The sequence below is a fragment of the Amblyomma mixtum genome, chromosome 10 (genome assembly GCF_055824585.1).
Source record: "Amblyomma mixtum isolate Tamu chromosome 10, ASM5582458v1, whole genome shotgun sequence".
NCBI lineage: Eukaryota > Metazoa > Arthropoda > Arachnida > Ixodida > Ixodidae > Amblyomma > Amblyomma mixtum.
This window is the reverse complement of record NC_143021.1, coordinates 130,762,072-130,785,195: the sequence shown is the minus strand read 5'-3', so window position 1 is coordinate 130,785,195 and position 23,124 is coordinate 130,762,072. Positions and strand designations below refer to the sequence as shown.

The following is a 23,124-nucleotide window of genomic DNA, read 5'->3' as shown; positions in this document are numbered from 1 at the left end:
CGCTCCCGTATCGACCAAGAACAAACCTCACCGAACTATTCTTCTGGAGCACTTGTGTGGCTCTGGATCCCTTCAGGCACTCCCGGTCTCTCCTCAAAATTTCTGGCAAAGTACCATGGTCCCTACCGTGTACTGGAGCGCACCTCTCCGGTTAATTATGTCGTGGAACCCCTCACGCCGTCTCCTGATCTCCGCCGCCGAGGACGGGAGACCGTTCATGTCCAGCGCCTCAAGCCCTACTACGACCCCGCCGTCTTGCCATCATCCTAAGTCGCCAGGATGGCTCCTCTTGTCCCCGGGGCGATTGTAAGGCTAAAGAAGATGCGTCTGATGGTTTTGCAAAGACGAAGACGAGGTGACAGTGCTCTCGAGAGTCTTTGGCCAGCGCTATGCTTGTGTGCCTTTCGCCGACCTGATCCCGGACTGCTGCCGTTGCCATTCCCGCCGCCCCAGTACCTCGTACTAAACCCCCCGTTACAATATATATATATATATATATATATTGTGACGCCCATGAAAAGGCAATACCCATTCTGCGTGGTCGGCGCTGCTGGGTAAGCCGAAGATGAGGAGAACGAAGTTGGTGGCGTCTCGTGCTCGGCAAGCGGACCCAGCTGGTTTTTCGATCCTCCGTCCCAGTCTTAATAAACCACTGGGCGTAACATCTTGGTGGAGGTGCTGGGTAATCAGGTTCCTCCGAAGACGGATCCCCAGATTCACATTCACCGCAGTCGTCGCATTGTTGGTCTGCCGCCTTCTGTGCCAATGATGTCCCTGGACGGCGACGCTTCGAGGTCTGTGCCCAGCAGTTCGTGGCAGCATTACCGGGAGCCACGGTCATTCGCGGGTTCATCTAGCGACGACGTCGATGAATGGCTCACCCACTACCTACGGGTGAGTCGCTACAACAAGTGGAACTCCTCCGCCCGGCTCGCGAACGTCGTGTTTTCACTAACCGACACAGCCCTAACATGGTTTGACAACCACGAGGATTCCCTCACGACTTGGGACCGCTTTGTAGAGAAGCTGAAGAAGTGTTTCGGTGATTCAGTCGTAAAGAAGAAGCGGGCTGAACAAACACTTGCGCAAAGGGCTCAGCTCCCCGGTGAAACATGCACAAAGTATATTGAGGAAATCGTGAAGCTATGCAAGGTCGTCTCTCCTGCCATGACAGAGGAAGACAAAGTTGGCCATTTGCTCAAAGGATTCGCCGAAGACGTCTACAATTTTTTGATCGGAAAAGAAAGTCTCGAGTCCGTGTCTGACGTCATCAAGCACTGCCGGACGTTCGAGACGTTGAAAATGCGTCGCATCACACCGAAATTTGGACGTTTGGCCGGGGTGACGACGGTGGCAGCTGTAGACACACCATCGTCATGCGATCTGGCTTCCACAATCCGCCAGATCGTTCGCGAAGAGTTAACCAGGTCACTGGAACTCACTCGAAATTCATCAGAGCTCCCTCCTGTGTATCTCACGCGTCCTACTCCGCCATCCGACGTTAACACAGCGGACTTTGAGGATCACCGGATACCCCGAGGGCTGCGGCCGAACAACACACCGCGATTGCCCCCGGAGCAACGGTCCGGCTTTTACCAGCCTGTGCCGGCCACATACGACGACAACTTTCGGCCCAGTCCTTCGTATGGTGACTACTTGCCGGCGCAGCCTGCTCCCGTTCCCTCTCTTGTGTGTTACCGCTGTCGTCAACCCGGACACATCTCCCGATTTTGTCCCCGCCGACAACCATCCCGTTACGGCTCCTCGACCTATCCTCGGCGTCCGGATTACCAACGCGGTCCTTCTCGATACCCGTCCTGCCCGCCTGATTCCGGCAATTCATGGCCTGCACAAATGCGGAATAACTCGCCGGTATCTGATAGAAGTGTGACGCCGCCTCCAGCCTTCCGTAGACGTCGATCTCCATCACCCCGACGCCGCTCCTCCTCGCCTCCGCCGGAAAACTAGCCACCGCGACCGATGGGGGTGAGGTCGCTGGAAGTCTGCCGTAGGAAGTGATACCCCTGCCTGTAGTTATGTTAAAGAACAAAGTACATGTGCTAGTGGATGGTGTACCTGTGATGGCTTTAGTGGATACCGGTGCTACTGTTTCGGTTATGAGTGCTGCGTTTAAGTGTCTCCTAGGAAGGAAAGTTTTGTTTCGATGGGACAAAAATGTCCAGTTTTGTGGCGTGAGTCGTGAACCGTTGCCAGCAGTTGGAGTGTGTAATGTTAAGGTTTCTTTGAGTGGTGAAGTCTTCAGCACGGAAATGGTGGCGCTCAGCCGGTCGACGCACGACGTTATTCTTGGCCTAGACTTTTTGCAAATGTGTGGCGCTAAAGTCGACTGTCACACAGGTGAGCTCAACGTCGGCAAATGTTCCACCACTGATCTTCTAGAAGGCTCGTGCAGGGGAAAGTGAGTGTTTTGTGTTGCCCGAGATACTGTCGTGCCTCCTTCTTCGGCTGTGTGTGTACCGGTTTCCTGCCCCGATACCGCTCTCGACGTGTTTGATGCGGCTGTGAAACCGAACCACTTGAACTGCATGAAGAAGAACATCTTGGTTCCTCATGCCATGGTTTCCGTCATCAACGGAAGAACTGAACTGTGGACAGTGAACAGTTCGACGGAATCTGTTGTTCTGCCTGAAGGCCTGAAGCTTGCGTCATGCAGCCAATACACGCCGGTATCCGTTGCCTTGGTTACCGACGCCTTGGGCGCAGCAGCACCAGAGTTTTACGACGAGTCGCAGTTGCTCCGAATGATCAACAACTCGCTTTCCACGCATGAGCGCCGTGCACTGTTGACCATCCTCCAGCGATACTCCACTGTGTTTGACTTTTTGCAGCCCGGCGGCCCATCTTCCATCCCCTCGTCTCGAACCCTGCACAGGGTTGACACTGGTACGTCACATCCGATCCGCCAAAAGCCCTACCGAGTGTCACCGTCTGAACGCAAGGTAATCAATGACCAAGTGCAGGAGATGCTAACCAAAGGCGTTATACAAGAGTCCTGAAGTCCCTGTGCTGCTCCAGTAATTCTTGTTCGGAAGAAAGATGGATCATGGCGTTTTTGCGTGGATTACCGTCGTCTGAATGCCGTCACGAGAAAAGATGTATACCCCCTACCTCGAATCGACGATGCCATCGACTGTCTTTTTTCAGCGTCCTACTTCTCTTCTATTGATCTTCGGTCGGGTTATTGGCAAATCCCCATGCATCCCGCAGACAAAGAAAAAACAGCTTTTATTACGCCTGATGGCATTTATGAGTTTAATGTGATGCCATTTGGCCTTTGCAATGCGCCCGCCACCTTCGAGAGATTTATGGACACTATACTCCGCGGTTTGAAATGGGAAATCTGCATGTGCTACCTCGACGACGTTGTCATTTTCGGAAAGACGTTCAGTGAGCACAACGACCGTTTAGCTCTCGTCCTCGACTGTATGCGCCAAGCTGGCCTTGTGCTTAACTCTAAAAAGTGCCACTTTGGTGCACGTCAAGCGTTAGTGCTTGGACACCTCGTTGATAAAGACGGCGTCAGGCCTGATCCAGCCAAGACTACAGCTGTCGAGTCGTTCAAGCCACCACAGTCTGTTAAAGAGCTGCGAAGTTTCTTGGGCTTATGCTCTTACTTTCGCCGCTTTATTCATCGCTTTGCGGATGTAGCTTACCCTCTGACAGGTCTACTTCAGAAAGATGTGGCTTTCGAGTGGACACCTGAGTGCGACTCCGCCTTTCGCCAACTAAAATTCCTTTTGACGTCTCACCCTGTACTTCGTCATTTCGATCCCTCCGCTCCCACAGAGATTCACACCGACGCCAGCGGTGTTGGCCTCGGCGCTGTTCTCGTCCAGCGGTGCGACAACAAAGAGCACGTTGTTGCGTATGCGAGTCGCTCGCTCAGCAAGCCGGAGCGCAATTATACAGTCACTGAGCAAGAATGCTTAGCCGTCGTCTTCGCCACGCAGCGTTTCCGTTCCTATCTGTACGGAAGACCGTTCACCATCGTCACCGACCATCTTGCCCTCTGCTGGCTCGTTAACCTTCGCGACCCGTGCGGACGCCTTGCACGGTGGGCTCTCCGGCTACAAGAGTTCGACTACACAGTCCTCTACAAGAGTGGTCGCCGTCACGCTGACGCGGACTGTCTTTCGAGGCTGCCCCTTCCTGAGTCGGAGTCTAACATCGATACGTTGGACCACTGCGTCGCGTCAGTGTCACCTGTTTTTCCTGATGTCGCAACGTTCAAAGCGGAACAGCAGGAAGAATTAACCCTACAGTCTCTCCTTGCGGAGGCTGAAGACCCTTCCAACGTCAGCCACTTTTGTATCGTATGCGTGAGGGACAGCATGCGCAGTGCGGCCTCGAAATGTACAACTGATACGCAACAGCCGATACGCTGCTGTCCAAGCCATTTGTATAAATACGCGTTGCTCAAATAAAGCTGCGCTCTTTTCCCCCTGGCATTCGGTGTACCATGACGTCGATACATGGTGTCAGAAGTGGCTAACGCCGACGAGCAGACCGAAGGAATAAGCCACGAAATGGATTTCTTAAGGCCACCGGACGCACTTCACCTGAAAGGGGACATCGCAAAGAATTGGCAGCTGTTCAAGCAGAAGTTCCAGCTTTTCCTGACGGCGACAGAAACAGCAAAGCCTCGACCAGAGCCAACGAAAACAGCGCTACTGCTGACTACCGCAGGTGAAGAAGCAATTGAGGTATTTAACACCTTCACTTTTTTGGAAGATGAAAGCAGCAGTGACTACGCGACGGTAATCAAAAAGTTTGACGAGTATTGCGCAGCCCAGAGCAATGAAGTATATGAGCGCTACTTATTCAGGAGGCGAGTGCAGGAACCCGGCGAGCCATTCGAGCACTTTTTGAGGGATTTGAAGACTCAAGCACGACTTTGTAACTTTGCCGGGTCACTCGATTCAGTGATCAGAGACCAAATTGTTTTTGGTATAACTGACGACAAGATACGCGAGAAGTTATTGAGAGATAACAAGCTCACCCTCCAGAAAGCAGAACAGATCTGCAAGGCTGCCGAAGCAGCCGCGGCGCATCAGGAAATATGGGAACGAGACCATCGTCAGGTCGACCCAGTCCAGAAAACGAGCTCTACCCATCGTAAAAGGCAGCACGCCTATATCTGCCAAAGCTGCGCACGAACGCACGCACCGCGAAGCTGCCCTGCTTTTGGTCGTACTTGTTATAAATGCCAGCGGAAAAACCACTTTGCGGTCTGCTGTAAAGCAAAGCAGCAAATAAGTGAGCTCACTGGTTCCGAGGAAGAGTTCGATGTACTCAACGTGGCTGTCAGAAACACTGTTCGTGAGCGCGATTGGCTTGCTCAAGCACAAGTTGGCAACTTGTCGGTGTCCATGAAAGTTGACACCGGTTCACAAGCCAATATTCTTCCCCTCAGTGTCCTAAACAAGATGCTGCCAAAGCCACCGCTGAAGCCCAGTTGCGCGACATTGCGGTCCTTCGGCGGAAGCGAAATTCAACACTTTGGCACGATCACTACGGAAGTGAAGCTTAATGGTCACAACGCCGTTCTACAGTTTTTCATTGTGCGCAAAGGGCAAGCGATACTAGGCCTTCAAGCCTGCGAACGCCTTAGACTCCTTTCGCGGCAAGTGCACGCCAACTGTGCATTTGGTCGGGTTGAAAGTCAAGCCAGCTCGTTCTGCCGCTTCTAACGCTAGTCTCAGCCGGTCATCGTGCTCTTTCATCGATTTGCCCCAGACTAATACGTCGTCAACGTACACTCTAACACCTTGTAGTCCATCGAAGATTTCATTCAGAATCTTTTGGAAAACCTCTGAAGCAGATGAAATCCCAAAAGGTAACCTAAGAAAACGGTACCGCCCGAAAGGCGTTGCAAATGTGCACAGTTTTGACGTTTCCTCGTCCAGGGGTATCTGGTGGAACCCGGCGTTCGCATCGAGGCGCGAAAAAACAGTTGCCCCGGTCAGCTCCGCCTCTATGTCTTCTCGCGTTGGCATCTGGTAATGTTCTCTTTTAATACATTCATTAATCTTCCTGGGGTCCATGCATACCCGAAGTTTTCCATCCTTTTTTCGTACTATCACAAGAGGGCTTACCCAGTCAGTGGGCTCCGACACCTTGGAAATGATTCCACCCTGTTCCATGCGTTGCAGCTCTTCCCGTAGTGGCTCCCGCAAGGCTAGTGGCACTCGTCGCGCTTCCGGGCTTCACTCAATTGTGACAAGACCGACATCGACAGCCAAGATGCAGAAGTACACGCCGTGAGTGTAGTTTCGTCTCGCGTGAGCCATAGAACTTTAACTCGACTGGTCGCCGAGACAAACAAAGATGAATATCTGTGCAGTGTACGCAAAAGTCTGAGAGAAGGTGCACCGGTTGAAGGCCAACTGAAGCCATTTACTGGCGAGCTCTCGCAAGTTCAGGGCGTTTTGTTAAAGGGTTCCAAAGTGGTGATTCCCACTAGCATGAAGCACGAAATTCTGGAAAAAATTCACCAAGGCCACTTGGGTATAAGCAAATGCAAATCCAGAGCCCGGGAAGCGATATTCTGGCCAGGCATGAATAGTGACATTGAAGCCTTTGTCCAGAAATGCGCAGTCTGCCGGAAATATGCATACAGTATATGCATACAGCCACTTTTGTGTGCGAGATGGTCTTTTGTGGAAGAAAAACTATTCTCCTACGGGCCAGCGCTTTCTGCTGGTAGTTCCGAAGAGCCTGTACTCCTCTGTCTTGCAGGCCATGCACGATGACCCTACATCTGGACATCTTGGTTCGGCACGGACGCTGCATCGTACCCAGGCGCGCTTCTATTGGCCGAAAATGCGGGCCACGACTGAGCGGTACGTCGCCAGCTGCACTCAGTGTCAACGATACAAGCGACCTACTAGCCTTGCATCTGGTCAGCTTCACCCTGTGACACCGTCTGCAGCACCGTTTGAGCAAGTGGGCATAGATCTGCTGGGCCCGTTTCCAAAGTCCTATCATGGGAACCGCTGGATAGTGGTTTGCGTCGATTACCTTACCCGGTATTGTGAAACGGCAGATCTACCCTCGGCTACAGCGTATCATGTGTCCTCTTTTCTGCTCCGATTCATAGTTCTCCGTCATGGACCTCCAAAAGTTATCATTAGTGACCGTGGTCGGCAGTTCACCGCTGACGTCGTGGAGCAGCTTCTCCGTTCCTGCGCATCACATTTTCGCCATTCCTCGCCTTACCATCCCCAGACGAATGGGCTCACTGAGCGCACGAACCGCACGCTCACTAACACGCTGTCAATGTATGTTGATTCAAGGCACAAGAACTGGGATAGCGTCCTGCCGTTCATCACGTATGCGTTCAATACCGCGCGCCATGAGACTACTGGCTACAGCCCCTTCTTTTTACTGTATGCACGCCCCCCACGCTACACCCTGGACACCATACTACCATTTTCTGACGAGCTCCATGAAGATCCCTCTATCGCTGAGACACTCTGTCTCGCCGAAGAAGCCCGGCGCCTTGCTCGCCTTCGTGTTCTCGCCTCCCAAGATCGGCCAAAAGCGCGCTACGATGCCCACCGCCGTCGCATTACTTACAGTGCCGGTGATTTAGTCTTGTTGTGGCAGCCTATCAGAAAGCGAGGATTGTCTCAGAAGCTTCTGTGCCACTACGATGGACCCTACGTCATTATTGACCAAATTAGCGAACTCAATTACCGCATAGCTCGTCTCACGGCAAGCGGCCGTCGTTCAGCGCGAACCGAAGTCACTCACGTTGCCCGGCTGAAGCCCTACCATTCGCGCGGCGCTGCTTAACTCGCCCAGCGGGCTTCGGCTGCGTAGGGGGAAGTGTGACGCCCATGAAAAGGCAATACCCATTCTGCGTGGTCGGCGCTGCTGGATAAGCCGAAGATGAAGAGAACGAAGTTGGTGGCGTCTCGTGCTCGGCAAGCGGACCCAGCTGGTTTTTCGATCCTCCGTCCCAGTCTTAATAAACCACTGGGCGTAACAATATATATATATACATACATGGTCTGTTCTGAAAGTAGTAGGACTGGTTTTTTCCTGGGCGAACGGGCGGAAGAGAGCTGGTCTGCGCGTGCAGGATCGTTGAAGGGGGATATTGGGAATGCTGGGGAAAATCGGCAGTAGGCTCTCGGCCGCTGAAGAGAGGAGGTCGCTTGTACTCTGAACCCCTGTCGAAACGTCTCGTCACGCAGAATAGTCGAGCGTTTGTTCGATCAACGATACGCGATCAAATTTTGAGCAAATCTTAGTAAAACGGGCAAAGAGACTCACACGTAACAATCAAGTACTTCAATTAACAGTAAATGCTAAAACACTAGAAGCGAAGGACCTAGCGGACGAGTTTAACAAATACTTTACAAATCTTTCCTCGGGAACACTTATACAAGACAGCGCTGAAATTAAAAAAATATTTAGGTGCAGCCAATCCTAAATCTGCCTTTTTTGAACCGACTACTGATGAAGAAATTTACTCTACCTTTATGTCCTTAAAGAATAGTAAAGCCCGGGACATTGATGATCTTGAAATTAAACCCGTTAAATACGTCTTAGACCTGCTGACTCCAGCTCTTTGTCACATTTACAATACGTGTTTACATACTGGTACCTTTCCAGATATTATGCAGTGTGCAAGAGTAGGAGTGATATATAAATCAGGCGATCAAAATAACTTTTCAAATTATCGACCGATCTCAGTGTTACCCGTTTTTTCCAAAGGTGTAGAAAAAATAATATGCAAGCGAATCCTCGGTTTCTGTGATAAGCACAAGCTTTTATCTCCACAGCAATTCGGGTTCCGTCGAGGTATGTCCACTGAATTAGCTTTGTTGACGCAGAAGGAATTAATACTTAGAGGGTTTGAAAATAACAAAATGACCCTAGGTATTCTGATCGATTTCTCGAAAGCATTCGACAGAATTGACCACAAAATCTTATCTACAAAGTTAGAGCATTATGGATTTCGAGGAGTTTCTGGTAACCTTCTCAAGTCATATTTAAACCACCGTAAACAATGCGTCGTGATTAACAAAGCTCACTCTTCCCTATTAAATGTCACTTCAGGTGTGCCGCAAGGCAGTATACTCGGACCGGTTTTATTTAATATTTACATAAATGATATAGTAAACACCAGCACACTTGCATCTTACATCATTTATGCAGACGACACAAGCATTTTTTTCCAGTCAGCCAGTATTGAAGAACTCACTGATTTCGCAAATGTTACACTTGAAAAATTCTCTCAATGGACTCAAATAAACAGTTTACAAATTAACGTTGCTAAAACAAGAGCCATATTATTTACTCCTGTACAGAAGGTTATCAGTCGGGATATCGACATAAAACTCGGTTCCGAACAAATAAAAGTCGTTAAAGAAATAAAAACATTGGGTGTGACGTTCAATCAACATCTAAACTGGAATGCCCACGTGGAACGCGTGGCGGGAAACCTGGCAAGAGCTTGTGGCGTACTGTGTAAGTTTAGAACGATGCTTCCGATTAAAATTAAGTTAATCCTTTATAATTCAATTTTCGCTCCCCATATTAACTACTGCAGTCTTGTATCGACGGACACAACTCAATCCAACCTTACCAAATTGATGCTATTACAAAAGAAAGCAATTCGTCATGTAGCAAATGCCTCATATGACGCCCATACAAAAGAACTTTTTGCTTCGCTTAATGTACTCCCTATACACCACATACATAAACTGAACCTCGTTATGAAGTACAAACACAGTATTCAAACTAACAACGAAGGTTTCCTCAACTTATGTAATTTACATCGACCTTTGGAAGTGCCCTACATATTCAGAAACAGAGAACACTGGTCTATACCTTCTTCCCGCACTAATCAGGGTCGGCACATGCTGCAGTACCACATGCCTACATATTTGAATTTCCTACAAAATAAAAATATAGATATACATAACCTTAGCAAATACAAGTGGCAGAAATACCTTATTGTTGAAGACATATGAGTTTAATTATGTTTTTCCGACACAAACTGCTTTTGTACTGCGGATGTATTGTATCTTTTTATCATCGTCTATTTTCCTGCTTCTATTATGTGAACTTGTGTACGCCCGATTATATTTGACCCTTTGGAGCTGCTGACGCGATTTTTTTTTGTTTTCCTGCTAGATATGTTTCTTTCATTTTCTGTGCGTTGAATTGTAATCTTAATATGTATAAATAGTCTGCGACGAGTTAACACAGATACATGTTCATTTCTCACATCAAAACTATTTCAGATATAGCACCTGTCTTACTGCACATCCCATTGCCTACTTTTTTTCTCGCTGGTTGTAAGTCCTACATGTATATATATATATATATATATATATATATATATATATATATATATATATATATATATATATATATATATATATATATATATATATATGTGTGTGTGTGTGTGTGTGTGTGTGTGTGTGTGTGTGTGTGTGTGTGTGTGTGTGTGTGTGTGTGTGTATATGTATGTAATAACGTGACAGTCTGTTGGCCTTGTCAGTTAGGGGTGGGAGCCTCGTCAAGCTACTGAGTTTGTGGCTTTTTGCTCCTACCCCAGCATTTCTTTCCTGTTGTTCAGGACAAAATGCTGAATAAGGTTGATTGATTGATTGAAGGAGGTCTACGGTGACGCTTCAATGGGTAGATCAGGTGTTTTTTGAGTTGCACAAGCTGTTCCGAGAAGGTAAGGAAAGAGTGGAGGAAGACAACCGCTCCAGACGCCCTTCGACCAGCAAGACCAACGAAAATGTGTAGCGAGTGAAACATTTACTTAACAGTGATCGTAAAATGAGTATCAGAGATTTGCTGATGACTTCAGCATTCCTCAAACACAAGTTTTTGAGATCGTGACAGAAAACTTATCCATGAGGAAAGCGTGCGCGAAGTTGGTGCCGAGAGTGTTGTCAGAGGAGGAAAAGGCCAACCGGTAGGATCTTCTTCATCATGTTGATGAGGACCCCGATTTTTTGCCCAGCACAAGGTGGCAACGCTGCCTCAGCCTCCCTACAGCCTCGACTTGGCCCCGCCAGACTTTTTTCTATTCCCAAGAATAAAATCGACGCTCGAGGGGAAACATCAGGGATGGGTAGAGATGGTTCAACAGGCCGTGACGAGGGAGCTAAACAGCATTCCGGTCCAGGCGTTCCTGGAGGAGTACAAAAAATGTAAAACTCATAGGCAGCAGCGTGTAGGTGCGGAAGGGTGCTACCTTGAAAAATGGTAATCGTTTGTAGTATTAACATGAATAAATTTTGTTTAAAAAATCAGTCCTACTACTTTCAGAACAGACCATGTGTGTGTATATATATATATATATATATATATATATATATATAGCACAGTAAGGTAAACGTACTTGGTTGCTAGTTTAAAATAAGATGCGAAATTGAGAAACGCTTCGTTTATTGGGAGTCGACGTTTCGGACAGAGCCTGCCCTTTTGAAAAAGGACAGGCTCTGTCCGAAATGTCGACTCCCAATAAACGAAGCGTTTCTCAATTTCGCATCTTATATATATATATATATATATATATATATATATATATATATATATATATATATATATATATATATATGCGTGGACACCGGTCCACGCAGAATGTTCACCGCACTCCTGACGTTTCAGGCGCTGACGTACTGGTCACCTGCTGGTACGTGGTTCCTGCTGACATCCGACAACTGTACCGCACCGGCCCTGAACTTTGGACCCGAGAATGCCCATCCTCCCCTCGGAACGCCAGTCTCGGCGACAGTCAGCAATCCCATCTGGCAACTACCCCTGTTCGTTACGTCACCAACCACGAGACGTGACGCTGCCCTACTTAAACAGCGGACCCACTTGGCCGACACGGGGCACGACACCGGTCCACGCAGAATGTTCACCGCACTCCTGACGTTTCAGGCGCTGACGTACTGGTCACCTGCTGGTACGTGGTTCCTGCTGCCATCCGACAACTGTACCGCACCGGCCCTGAACTTTGGACCCGACAATGCCCATCCTCCCCTGTGAACGCCAGTCTCGGCGACAGTCAGCAATCCCATCTGGCAACTACCCCTGTTCGTTACGTCACCAACCACGAGACGTGACGCTGCCCTACTTAAACAGCGGACCCACTTGGCCGACACGGGGCACGACACCGGTCCACGCAGAATGTTCACCGCACTCCTGACGTTTCAGGCGCTGACGTACTGGTCACCTGCTGGCACGTGGTTCCTGCTGCCATCCGACAACTGTACCGCACCGGCCCTGAACTTTGGACCCGACAATGCCCATCCTCCCCTCGAAACGCCAGTCTCGGCGACAGTCAGCAATCCCATCTGGCAACTACCCCTGTTCGTTACGTCACCAACCACGAGACGTGACGCTGCCCTACTTAAACAGCGGACCCACTTGGCCGACACGGGGCACGACACCGGTCCACGCAGAGTGTTCACCGCACTCCTGACGTTTCAGGCGCTGACGTACTGGTCACCTGCTGGTACGTGGTTCCTGCTGCCATCCGACAACTGTACCGCACCGGCCCTGAACTTTGGACCCGACAATGCCCATCCTCCCCTCGGAACGCCAGTCTCGGCGACAGTCAGCAATCCCATCTGGCAACTACCCCTGTTCGTTACGTCACCAACCACGAGACGTGACGCTGCCCTACTTAAACAGCGGACCCACTTGGCCGACACGGGGCACGACACCGGTCCACGCAGAATGTTCACCGCACTCCTGACGTTTCAGGCGCTGACGTACTGGTCACCTGCTGGTACGTGGTTCCTGCTGCCATCCGACAACTGTACCGCATCGGCCCTGTACTTTGGACCCGACAATGCCCATCCTCCCCTCGGAACGCCAGTCTCGGCGACAGTCAGCAATCCCATCTGGCAACTACTCCTGTTCGTTACGTCACCAACCACGGGACGTGACGCTGCCCTACTTAATCAGCGGAACCACTTGGCCGACACGGGGCACGACACCGGTCCACGCAGAATGTTCACCGCACTCCTGACAATTCAGGCGCTGACGTACTGGTCACCTGCTGGTACGTGGTTCCTGCTGCCATCCGACAACTGTACCGCACCGGCCCGGAACTTTGGACCCGACAATGCCCATCCTCCCCTCGGAACTCCAGTCTCGGCGACAGTCAGCAATCCCATCTGGCAACTACCCCTGTTCGTTACGTCACAAACCACGGGACGTGACGCTGCCCTACTTAAACAGCGGACCCACTTGGCCGACACGGGGCATGACACCGGTCCACGCAGGATGTTCACCGCACTCCTGACGTTTCAGGTTGGTTACCTAAACCGTTGTAAAGCATATCAAAGTAGCAACCGTTTTTTGGTATTGGTGTCGTGCCGCTACGACTCGAAGTGGCGCAGTGTTTTTCGCATATTCAGTGACGCTCTAGCCTTCATTTGCCTGTCGCAATTGATGCTGTTACTATCCGGTGACGTCGAACTAAACCCCGGTCCTGGCTCAAATAACGACCCCTTATCCGTTGACACTCGCATGCAACAGCTAGAAGAAAGTTTTGAAGCAATCCGCTGTGTAGTTGATCACCTCAAGGTCACTCTAACCTTGCACGAAAAACAAATAGTCTCTTTAAGTGACCGTCTAGAGAAACTTGGATCATCAGACCATCATCCGAACCCTGGCAAACCCTCAAACGAAACAGACAAAATACACCGCGAAATCGCTGTCTTGAAATCTGCTAACATTGACACCAAGAACGGAATGCGCCGCAACAACTTGCTTTTCTTAGGCCTCGATGACAAAAACAACGAATCATGGGCAGAATCGGAGAAAAAATTGTGACCCTGTGTGCTGATCACCTCGATCTTCATCTCGACAGCGACAGCATTGAACGTGCTCACCGAGTAGGAAGTCACTCCGATGACAAGAAACGCCCCATCGTTGTAAAATTCGCACAGTTCAAAACCAAAGAGACCATACTGTCCTGCGGGCGAAACCTTAAGGGGACAAACTACGCCATCAGAGAAGACTTTGAACTTCCTACTCACCAAGCACGTTCAAAGCTACTTCAGTTCATCCGACCACAGAAGTGCGCGTTTAAACTTGCTTTTGACAAGCTTTATGTTGGCAATAAATGTTATTTTTACGACCCTGCCACTGCTAGCGTATTGGAAACCCCTAACTCAGCAGCTAGCGCGCGACGTAACATACGACCACCCACCGAGAGCGCTTCAGGAACCACGACATGACCCACTAAAAAACAGGTACTATCATCCGTCCCCATCCGGCGTCCTTCGCTATGCCTTGATCTTAATATTGCATTCACGAATATCCTGAGCGTCATCCCAAAACGTGACGCACTTGAGAGCTTCATTACTGATATCGACGCTGATACTGTGCTCCTAACGGAAACCTGGCTCAAAGAGGATGTCAAAGACAGCGAAATCTTTTCCCCTAATCTTCACTACACAATATACCGGCACGATAGGAAAAACAGGAAAGGTGGTGGCGTCCTCATAGCTATTAAGAACATATTATCATCGTCTCACATCAGCACTGACGACACCCTCGAACTCATGTGGGTATGCCTGGACGATAAGGCAAGGAAAATTGTTCTCGGCATTTGCTACAGGCCACCGGATAGTGACTCATCCTTCTGTGACACCCTTGGCCCTGCCTTAAACAACATCGAAAATAAATTTCCTAACTCCCCTATCTTTTTATTTGGCGACTTCAACTTCCCGAACATTAGCTGGCCCTTACTCTCAGTGCTCTATAGGTCTTCTTCCAACGGTTCAAAACAACAATTCCTTGATTTAACACTTTACCTCAACCTACACCAAGTCATTACATGCCCAACAAGAGAAAACAACATTCTTGACATACTCCTGACAACTTCCCCCGACGACGTAAATGGTATAACCGTTCTACCAGGCATTAGCGATCACAATCTACTTCACATCCGTCTTTCTCTATCCATTATAAAACGGTCCTCATCAAAAAAAGTAACCACCGACTACAAAAGAGCTAATTTCGATGCCATAAATCATGCTTTATCTGAATTTTACAGCTTTTTCCAGACTGCTTATCAAACTCGCTCGGTTAATACCAACTGGGAACTTTTTAAGACCACTGTCATTTCGTTGAAAAATGAGCACATTCCGTCGTTTTGCGTAAAATCCGGTTCTAACAACGAATGGTTTAACAGAGAACTGAAAGGGTTTGTTAATAAGAAAAAACGGCTTTATAGAACTGCTAACTTGCGTAACCGGCCCGCAGCGTGGGGAAGGTACCACCAATGCGCGAATGAATATAAGGAAAAATTAGCCTCCGCCAAAAAGAAGTTTTTTCTACCGATCTACATTCTATCCTCAAATCCAACCCGAATAAATTCTGGCGCATTCTTTCCCCTAAATTACGAACGAACCGAATTGAACTTTTAGACGCTGATCGTGATCCAATAGACAGTAAAGAGTGCGCAACAATTCTAAATAAATATTTTTGTTCAGTCTTCTCCTCTGCTGCTTGCAGTCCGAATATTTCCCCTACCACCTCAACAATGCCCATGCCTCAAATCACAGTCACCGCGACGGGAATAGAAAATCTAATCATTTCTCTTAAGACTTCTTCATCATCTGGCTGTGACCACATAAACAGTAAACTCCTGAAAAACACTAGTCTAGTCTCAAGCCAGATGCTGCACCTAATATTTACACAATCATTAGAATCCGGAGAAATCCCCGACGACTGGAAGATAGCCGAAATCATGCCAATCTTTAAGAAAGGTGACCGCACAAATCCTTCTAACAATCGCCCTATTTCTTTAACGAGCATTCCTTCGAAATTACTTGAACATGTTATAGCGTCCAATCTAATGAACCATCTGGATTCAGTGAACTTCTTTTATCCTCACCAACACGGGTTCCGTAAACACTACTCCTGTGAAACGCAATTGGCTGAATTCACACATGACATCCTTCGCTTAATGGACGACAACCTTCAAATCGACGCCATCTTTTTAGATTTTTCAAAGGCCTTCGACCGTGTTCCGCACTCACACCTGCTCACTAAACTTTCTTCCCTAGGCATTCCTGACAATCTTATCACCTGGATTAAGACTTTTCTTAACGGACGCATGCAATTTACCTCAAGCAATGGTTACCACTCATCCTTCACTAATGTTACATCAGGCGTCCCCCAGGGCGCAGGCTTAACACCATTGCTATTCCTAATTTACATAAACGATCTTCCAGTTAACATAAACGCCAATCTACGACTATTTGCAGACGACTATGTCATATACAGCCCCATTCGTCATCCCACCGACAGTCACCTCCTGCAAAAAGACATTGATGCAATAGCTACATGGTGCAACCGATGGTTCATGCCCTTAAACCTTGAAAAATGTCAACTCTTGTCATCCTCTCGCAAGCGCACTGTAATCCAGCACACTTACAGCATTAACACGGTTCCGATTGCTCCAACAACATCCTACAAGTACCTTGGTTTGCATCTTACATCGACACTCTCTTGGGTAACTCACGTCCAAACGATATGTTCCGATGCCTCTCGTGTCCTAGGTTATCTCCGGCGAAACCTGAAGTCAGCCTCTATAGATGTTAAAAAACTGGCTTATCAAACATTCGTCCGCCCCAAACTTGAATTCGCATCATCTATTTGGCATCCATCTCAAGCATACCTTTCTGCCGAAATCGAGGCCATCCAAAATCGCGCCGTCAGGTTTATCACCTCTGAATATTCCAAAGAAGTTAGTATCACTGCACTCAAACGCTCTCTTTCCCTCCCATCACTTGAATCACGCCGCATAATTTCACGTCTTTGCCTGCTTCATCACTTCTTCCACCATCCAGCTTCAAGACACCCACTTCTAAAATCCCCGATAAGAACTTCAAGTCGCCTCAGCCATAGCCACCCCATAGCTGGTATGAAGACCCGTACATTAGCCATGAATAGTTCATTTTTCCCCAATGCAATAACACTCTGGAATTCCCTACTTAACGACATTGTTTTATGCAACGATTCAAAATCTTTTCGCACTGAACTGGCCCGTCATCTTCTGAATGAGTGAATTTCTTGTCATTTTTACCACGTTTTGATCACTGATTTTCATCTGTGCTGGCTGCCGGAAGCGGATTTTTTTTTCCTTGTGTGCTTTCAAATCACATGTAAACAATTTATCCTTTTTCTTTATTTTTTTAGCGTTCGAAGTTTGTTGTGTGTGTTCATTGTGCGCGTGTTTTTTATGCTTCTTTTATATGAATTGTAGCCCCCTCCTTATGTAATGCCCTCGGGCCTTTAAGGATGAAATAAATGAAATGAAAAAAACTTTCCCACGTTCCTCATAAACCTCCGCGCCCTTAAGCCATTCGATCAGATTTGCCTTAAGAGAGTACGCAAAATCTGGGAATGACTCAGAAGGCCGCTTCCCCGTGGTTCTGAACCGTCGACGGAAGGCGTCGGCTGACAGGCGGTACCTTTTCAGCAAGGTGGCCTTCACTTTATCGTAATCATCCGCCTCCGCCTTTGTCAGCCGAGCAAGCACGTCGGCAGCCTCACATGGCAGAACCGTCAAGAGGTGTTGCGGCCAAGTGGTGCAAAGAAATTTTTGGTTTTCGCACGTGCGCTCAAAGTTCACAATGAACAGCCCGATATCTTCGCCCATTTTGAAAGGCGACATAAGGTCTTTCATTTTGGGCGGCTTCGATGACTGACTGCTCACAACAGAGGTCGTGCCTTCTTTTGCTGCTTCTGCCTGTGCTTCAGCTAGCTTCACCTCTAGTCGCTTCTTTTCTAGCTCCACCTCATCTTTCCTCTTTTGTTCCTCTAACTCCAATTCCTCTTTTCTTGTGATTTCCTCCCAGTGCTCCACTATCTCCTCACCCTCAAAACCTAGGTCCTCTATCGCACTGACAACCTGCAATTTCTTCATAGTTTTCCCAAAATCAATGCCTATTTCCCCAGATAAGGAAATCAGGTACATCTTACGCAGCTTTCGCCAGTCCATGACTGTCCTTATGTGCTCGCTAATAATGTCATTGCTAGTCTCTCAAGGATGTTGGTGCAAAGCAAGGTTCAAATCCGAACAGGCTACTACAATCAACGTACACTACCAGGAAGAGCAGCACAAATGCTAAGCCTGGCAATACTCAAGCACAGAAGGCAATGCACTCACCAAAACCGGAGCCAGGACACCGCGCAGACGATCTCACCACTGCCAACCAGTTGTTGCGACCCGGGTAGCATGGCCGGACCGGGGATGGGACGAGGAGGATGGGAGATTGGGTTAAGAGGAAGGCAACGAAAACTTTATACACTTATTTACATTATTTACAAAGGGTGACTGAGAATGACTTTCAGTGGAAGGCAACTTCTTCGTCAACCGGAGTCGACAGGAGTTAGCAGGCTTCTCTCGGCCACACTCACAGCAGAGTTAAATAGGGTTCGGATTCCCCAGATCTATGGATGGGGAATAAAGTTCGAAGAGCACTTTCCAATCGGATGGACCGAAGTGGACGCTGGTGTTACCACCCACGGCAGGGGCGGCGCGGGCTGTTCCGCTCTCTCGTAGCTCGGTCGATGGAAAGGGGGAGATGCTGACTAATCCAACACGGCTGGTAAGGAATATCCCTGCAGTCTACCAGCAGGTGAACGAACGTGCTTCCCCGCCGGATGTCCAGAACACGAGACCTTTTTAAATGACACAGCCGTCTTCAATTAACAGCCAGCGTGACTGTGCGTAGCACCCCTCCGTCCTTCGACGACTTTCGGCCTGATGGCGCCGCCACGTCGCCTCCGCTTCCGCTGTGGTTGCCCCTGTCAAAGGCCCCTGCGCATCTCCGGCCTTCGCCGCCGCTGCCGTGGTCACCACCGCTCAAAGTCCGCTGCACTAATCCACTTAAGCTACGAGGGGGGGGGGGGGGGGGGGGCATCACAAGCACCACACTGCACCGCCGCCGTCTGGAGGTTGTCGACCCTGTAGACTGTTCACGGTTGCTGCTTGATCGGGTCCACGTGGCCAGAAGTACAATCACAACAGCGGCTCGGGGCACTCCGGATGGCCGAGAAAGAGCATAGCCTCCTTTATACTTTCTGTCGCTGTCAACGCGCCGCACGAACTATACAGCGGCGCCGTCGGGTAAAGTTGCGCGGCGCTGCCGCTCCTGCCCCTGAGGGCGCCACTGACGTAGGTGTCGAGGCGCACTGGTGCGACTGCCGGCGCGAGGATGGGAGCGCTGTTATTCGCTCGCGGGATAGCGGCTACTAAGCATGAATCGTAGAAACTCGTTATATTTGCTCGTAAAGCTGACATTCTCTAAGCATAACAAGTGATTACGTTAGTTGTTAGTAACACCAACGCTATGACATGTTATGTGAGGCAGTTCGAAGATACGTGGGCATAGCTCGAAAAACTGCATGACTGCTCCGCTAGCGTAAATGGTTATAGAACAGTTAAAATGCTAGTCTACGCTGCGCTAACGCAAAATTTAAGAAGAAAGGCGTCAACATTTATTTAAACATTTCACAACAGCAGCTGTGCTACAAGAGCAGCTACTTTTACAGCTTCATGACTTTTCGTGAGAGTTGCTACTGCCGAAACAGCGGCTTATACAAATCATTCTTGTCTGTTATCGAGGAGGCGTAGTTCACCAGCAGTGGTCTGATGAATCTACTTGCCACAAGTAGAGAAAAATGTTCTCGGTGACTGCCGTCACTGACAGGGCACTTCAGCAACCTTGGGTAACAGATGGCTGAAACAGCTGCATCGGTCAGGTTTTTCAATGGATTTTCAAGTCGGGGGTTTTCATTTAAGCTTGTCTTCACAAACAGCCGCAGCGTGTCTAAGACATAGAGTAGTTCGTCAGATGGGTAAAGCAGGCCACCACGGTCCTGTTCTCGAGTGAACGGCTCGAGTGGGTTCCAAGTGGGTGGCTTGGTAAACAGCACTGCTCACATTACGTTTGTTCACTTCTCACACGAGCGATGTAGCCACCTACATAGAACGTGACCGAAAGCTTCAATGTAGTTAGAGTAGCAGGGACATGCTGAACGTCTAAGCGTCCCAAGACTTCCAAAGCAGCCTCTGGAAGCTCATCGCTCCTCCCAAGTGCACATAGCCCTGAAGTCTTAGGTACAGTGCTGTGGTGACTCTCGTGATATAGCACGTTGCTGTATTCAGATGTCGCGGAAATTCCCGTCTTCAAAACTTTTTCTAGTCCTGAGAGTACGGACCGCACGTCAAGTTGGTCGTTGCATCCCGGTGACCGCCTCAGGGTTCCAAACAGCGCTTCAATTGGGTCACTGCTGAATTTCCGCGTTAGTACAAAACAGAACTTTTCCTCAGCTTACAGATAGCGAATGCAGCAAGCGGTTGAATATGTTGTGAGCAGAGGGGCCTCGTACGTTTCGGCTGTGAAAAAGGCACGAGGATTAGTTGCATCTTTCTTCAGTTGGTCGATATACGAGGTCTGTTAGAAAAGTATCCGACCTTTTGCCGAAGAAAAACAACTGGCATAACTGGAGCTTTGGAAACCTAATCATCTTCAAAGTAGGCTCCTTGGGACTCCACATAGTTCTTCCAGTGGTGCTGCCATTGTTGGAAGTATTCCGAAAAGGCCCTTTTCGGAATGGAGTTTAGCTCAGCTGTCGTTGCAGCCATAATGTCCTCTCTTGTCTGAAATCGCGCTCCTTCCAATGGCCTCTTGATTTTGGGAAACAGCCAGAAGTCACAGGAGGCCATATCAGGAGAGTAAGTAGTCTGTTGAACAACAGCAGTCAGGTTCTTCGCGAAAAAAGTGTGAATTTAGTGCGAGGAATGTGCAGGAGCATTGTCGTGATGGATGCGCCAATTTCCTGTTGACCTCAACTTTGGCCTCTTTCGCCGCATATCACCACGCAGGCGACGGAGGACATCCCAGAAGTATTCTTCTAGTCAATGTTTACTTTGTGGGGTGCGTACACATGGTGTGCCACACAGAAGGAGTCAAAGAAAGCAGTCAGCATCACTCTGACATTGCTGCGCACTTGGCGGGCCTTCTTTGGTCTTGGTGACGTGGAATGCTGCCATTGTGACGACTGGGATTTGGTTTCCGGATCGTACCTGTACACCCAAGACTCGTCGCCAGCGATTATGGTGTTGATGAAGTCGGGGTCACTGTTTGTGGAATCCAGCACATCCTGTGAGACTTCAACACGAAGCTGCTTTTGCTCCACCGTGAGCAGCTTCGCCGCATCTTTCTCCATGGCCAAAGTTTCAGTGATAATGGAACGTTCAGAAAAATTGGTGATGCCCACCCCTTCCACAAGTTCTCGGACAGCGACACGATGGTCCCGCGTCACTACAGCGTTCACTTCGGCAATGACCTGGTCATTTCGGCATGTTGACGGCCGACCGGAGCGTGGCTCTCTGTGCACCGATGTGCGGCCGTCTTTCAACCAATTTTACCACTGCTTAATCTGTGTCCTGCTCAAAGCATTGTCACCGAAAGCCGTCTGAATATTCCTAATGGTTTCCACTTGGCTGTTGCCTAGTTTCTGGCAAAATGTGATGCAGTAGCGCTGCTCCTGTCGCTGCGCCATTTTCCTTGCAATAAAAAACCGACGAGAGCACTGCGCACTGCCTCACTCAAACGCTGCGTGCCAGTGACTGACGCTATCGGCAGGCGAGAAAAAATTTGTGCATGCGCACGAAGGCTCAAGGTAGCCTGGTGCAAGCGTGATTGTTTCAAATCCATCTGGTGTTCGTAAAACAAATTAAAGTCGGATACTTTTCTAACAGACCTCGTATAGCGGAAATGTAACTTCCAACCATTCCAGCCTAGAATCATTTTTGTCGTCAAATTGCCTGACGTCAGGGAAATTTTGCTCAATATGTTCGTACTTGTTGCTGGTGTCGTGCAGTAGGAACCACCGATGGATGTTCTTCATAAACAGCATTGTTGGTCCCGCATAGGCAAATGATGTATGCAGCTCTGTCCTGCGTGCTCTTTCAAAAACTCCAGAGCAGATGTAACGCCTGGTAAAAAAACTTCGAAAGCTCGTTTGGCGTTCATTTTTTTCAATATTGCTCGGAAAAACATGTTTACTGGTTAGACTCCTCACAGGTTATAAATCCAATCTTTCGGCATCTCGTAGAGTTTCTTCAAGTGAGATGACGAAACCTCTCCTTTCTTTCCAAGGTCGCGTGCAAGGAACTGAGAGCGGATGTTTTAAGACGTGGCAATAATCAAAGTTTAAAAAAAGCAGCCGATTGGGATTACACGGATGCTGTATCCTGTACGTGGGGAATCCGCCGCAGAGGTCCTTCATGGCACTCACGTTTACATTATGGTTGTCGCTCACAAGGCACACCACCTTGAAGCCTGCCACTTCAACCTTAGTGAGAACATATCGCATCAATTTGGAAAGCTGTGCGCCATTCAGTCCTTTCGTAAAAAAGTACGATGCTGGTATTCTCTATGAAGTAGACAGGCCGTTAATTACAAAACAAAGCAAGGAATTTGCCAGTACCGGCAGACTGTCAAGATCGGTGGCCACATCCATGTCCACATGGCCTACGAAGCTATCTTGCTGCTTGTTGTACTGTAAACATGGCTTTATTCGCATCTCGTCGACGATGAGAGAACATACTCTGGACTGCGGAGATTCAAGCTTTTCAAGCTCTGATTTCAGCCGGGCTTGTACCAAGCGACTTAAACCTGTCTCTACGGAGGTACTTCCAATGAAGTTTTGTAGTGTGCTCCTGCTTGGAAGCTTCAACAACTTTTCCTTTCGCGCATGCTCATAGGCCTTTGTAGAAAGATGCCTAAGTACAATGCAGTGTCGCACTACATCTTCCGACCATGTTGGCATTTTTCTCTTGAAATTGACAACTTGGTTCAGCAGGAAAACTGCAGCAATGTTTTTTTTCTTCCGCTTGTTCCCGGATATAAGTTATATCCCCAAAATTAGTCTTCTTTAAGCCTATTCAGCTCCATTTTATATTTATCTACCATGGTGCAAAGCTTCTCTATTTGCTTTTTTAGGTCACTCTCCTTTCCCTTCCACTTTATTCTTTCCACTGCCAGCCAGTTGGAAGATGTGATGTAATCTTGCGTTGTT

At 48.7% G+C, this 23,124-nt stretch overlaps 1 protein-coding gene and 1 pseudogene across 1 annotated transcript; one reads left to right on the top strand and one right to left on the bottom strand.

Moving 5' to 3' along the window:
• The first annotated feature begins 756 nt into the window (after nucleotides 1-756).
• Nucleotides 757-1,968, top strand: LOC149326954 (uncharacterized). Its single transcript, XM_089563582.1, has one exon. The coding sequence runs from the start codon at nucleotides 766-768 to the stop codon at nucleotides 1,966-1,968; it is 1,203 nt and encodes a 400-aa protein (XP_089419708.1). The 5' UTR covers nucleotides 757-765.
• A 17,613-nt stretch (nucleotides 1,969-19,581) lies between these two features.
• Nucleotides 19,582-22,629, bottom strand: LOC149326953 (uncharacterized; annotated as a pseudogene).
• Nucleotides 22,630-23,124: the final 495 nt, after the last annotated feature.

What these genes read in the sequence shown, in the direction of transcription:
- LOC149326954 (XM_089563582.1), top strand. Translation starts at nt 766, where the DNA reads ATGATGTCCCTGGACGGCGACGCTTCGAGGTCTGTGCCCAGCAGTTCG.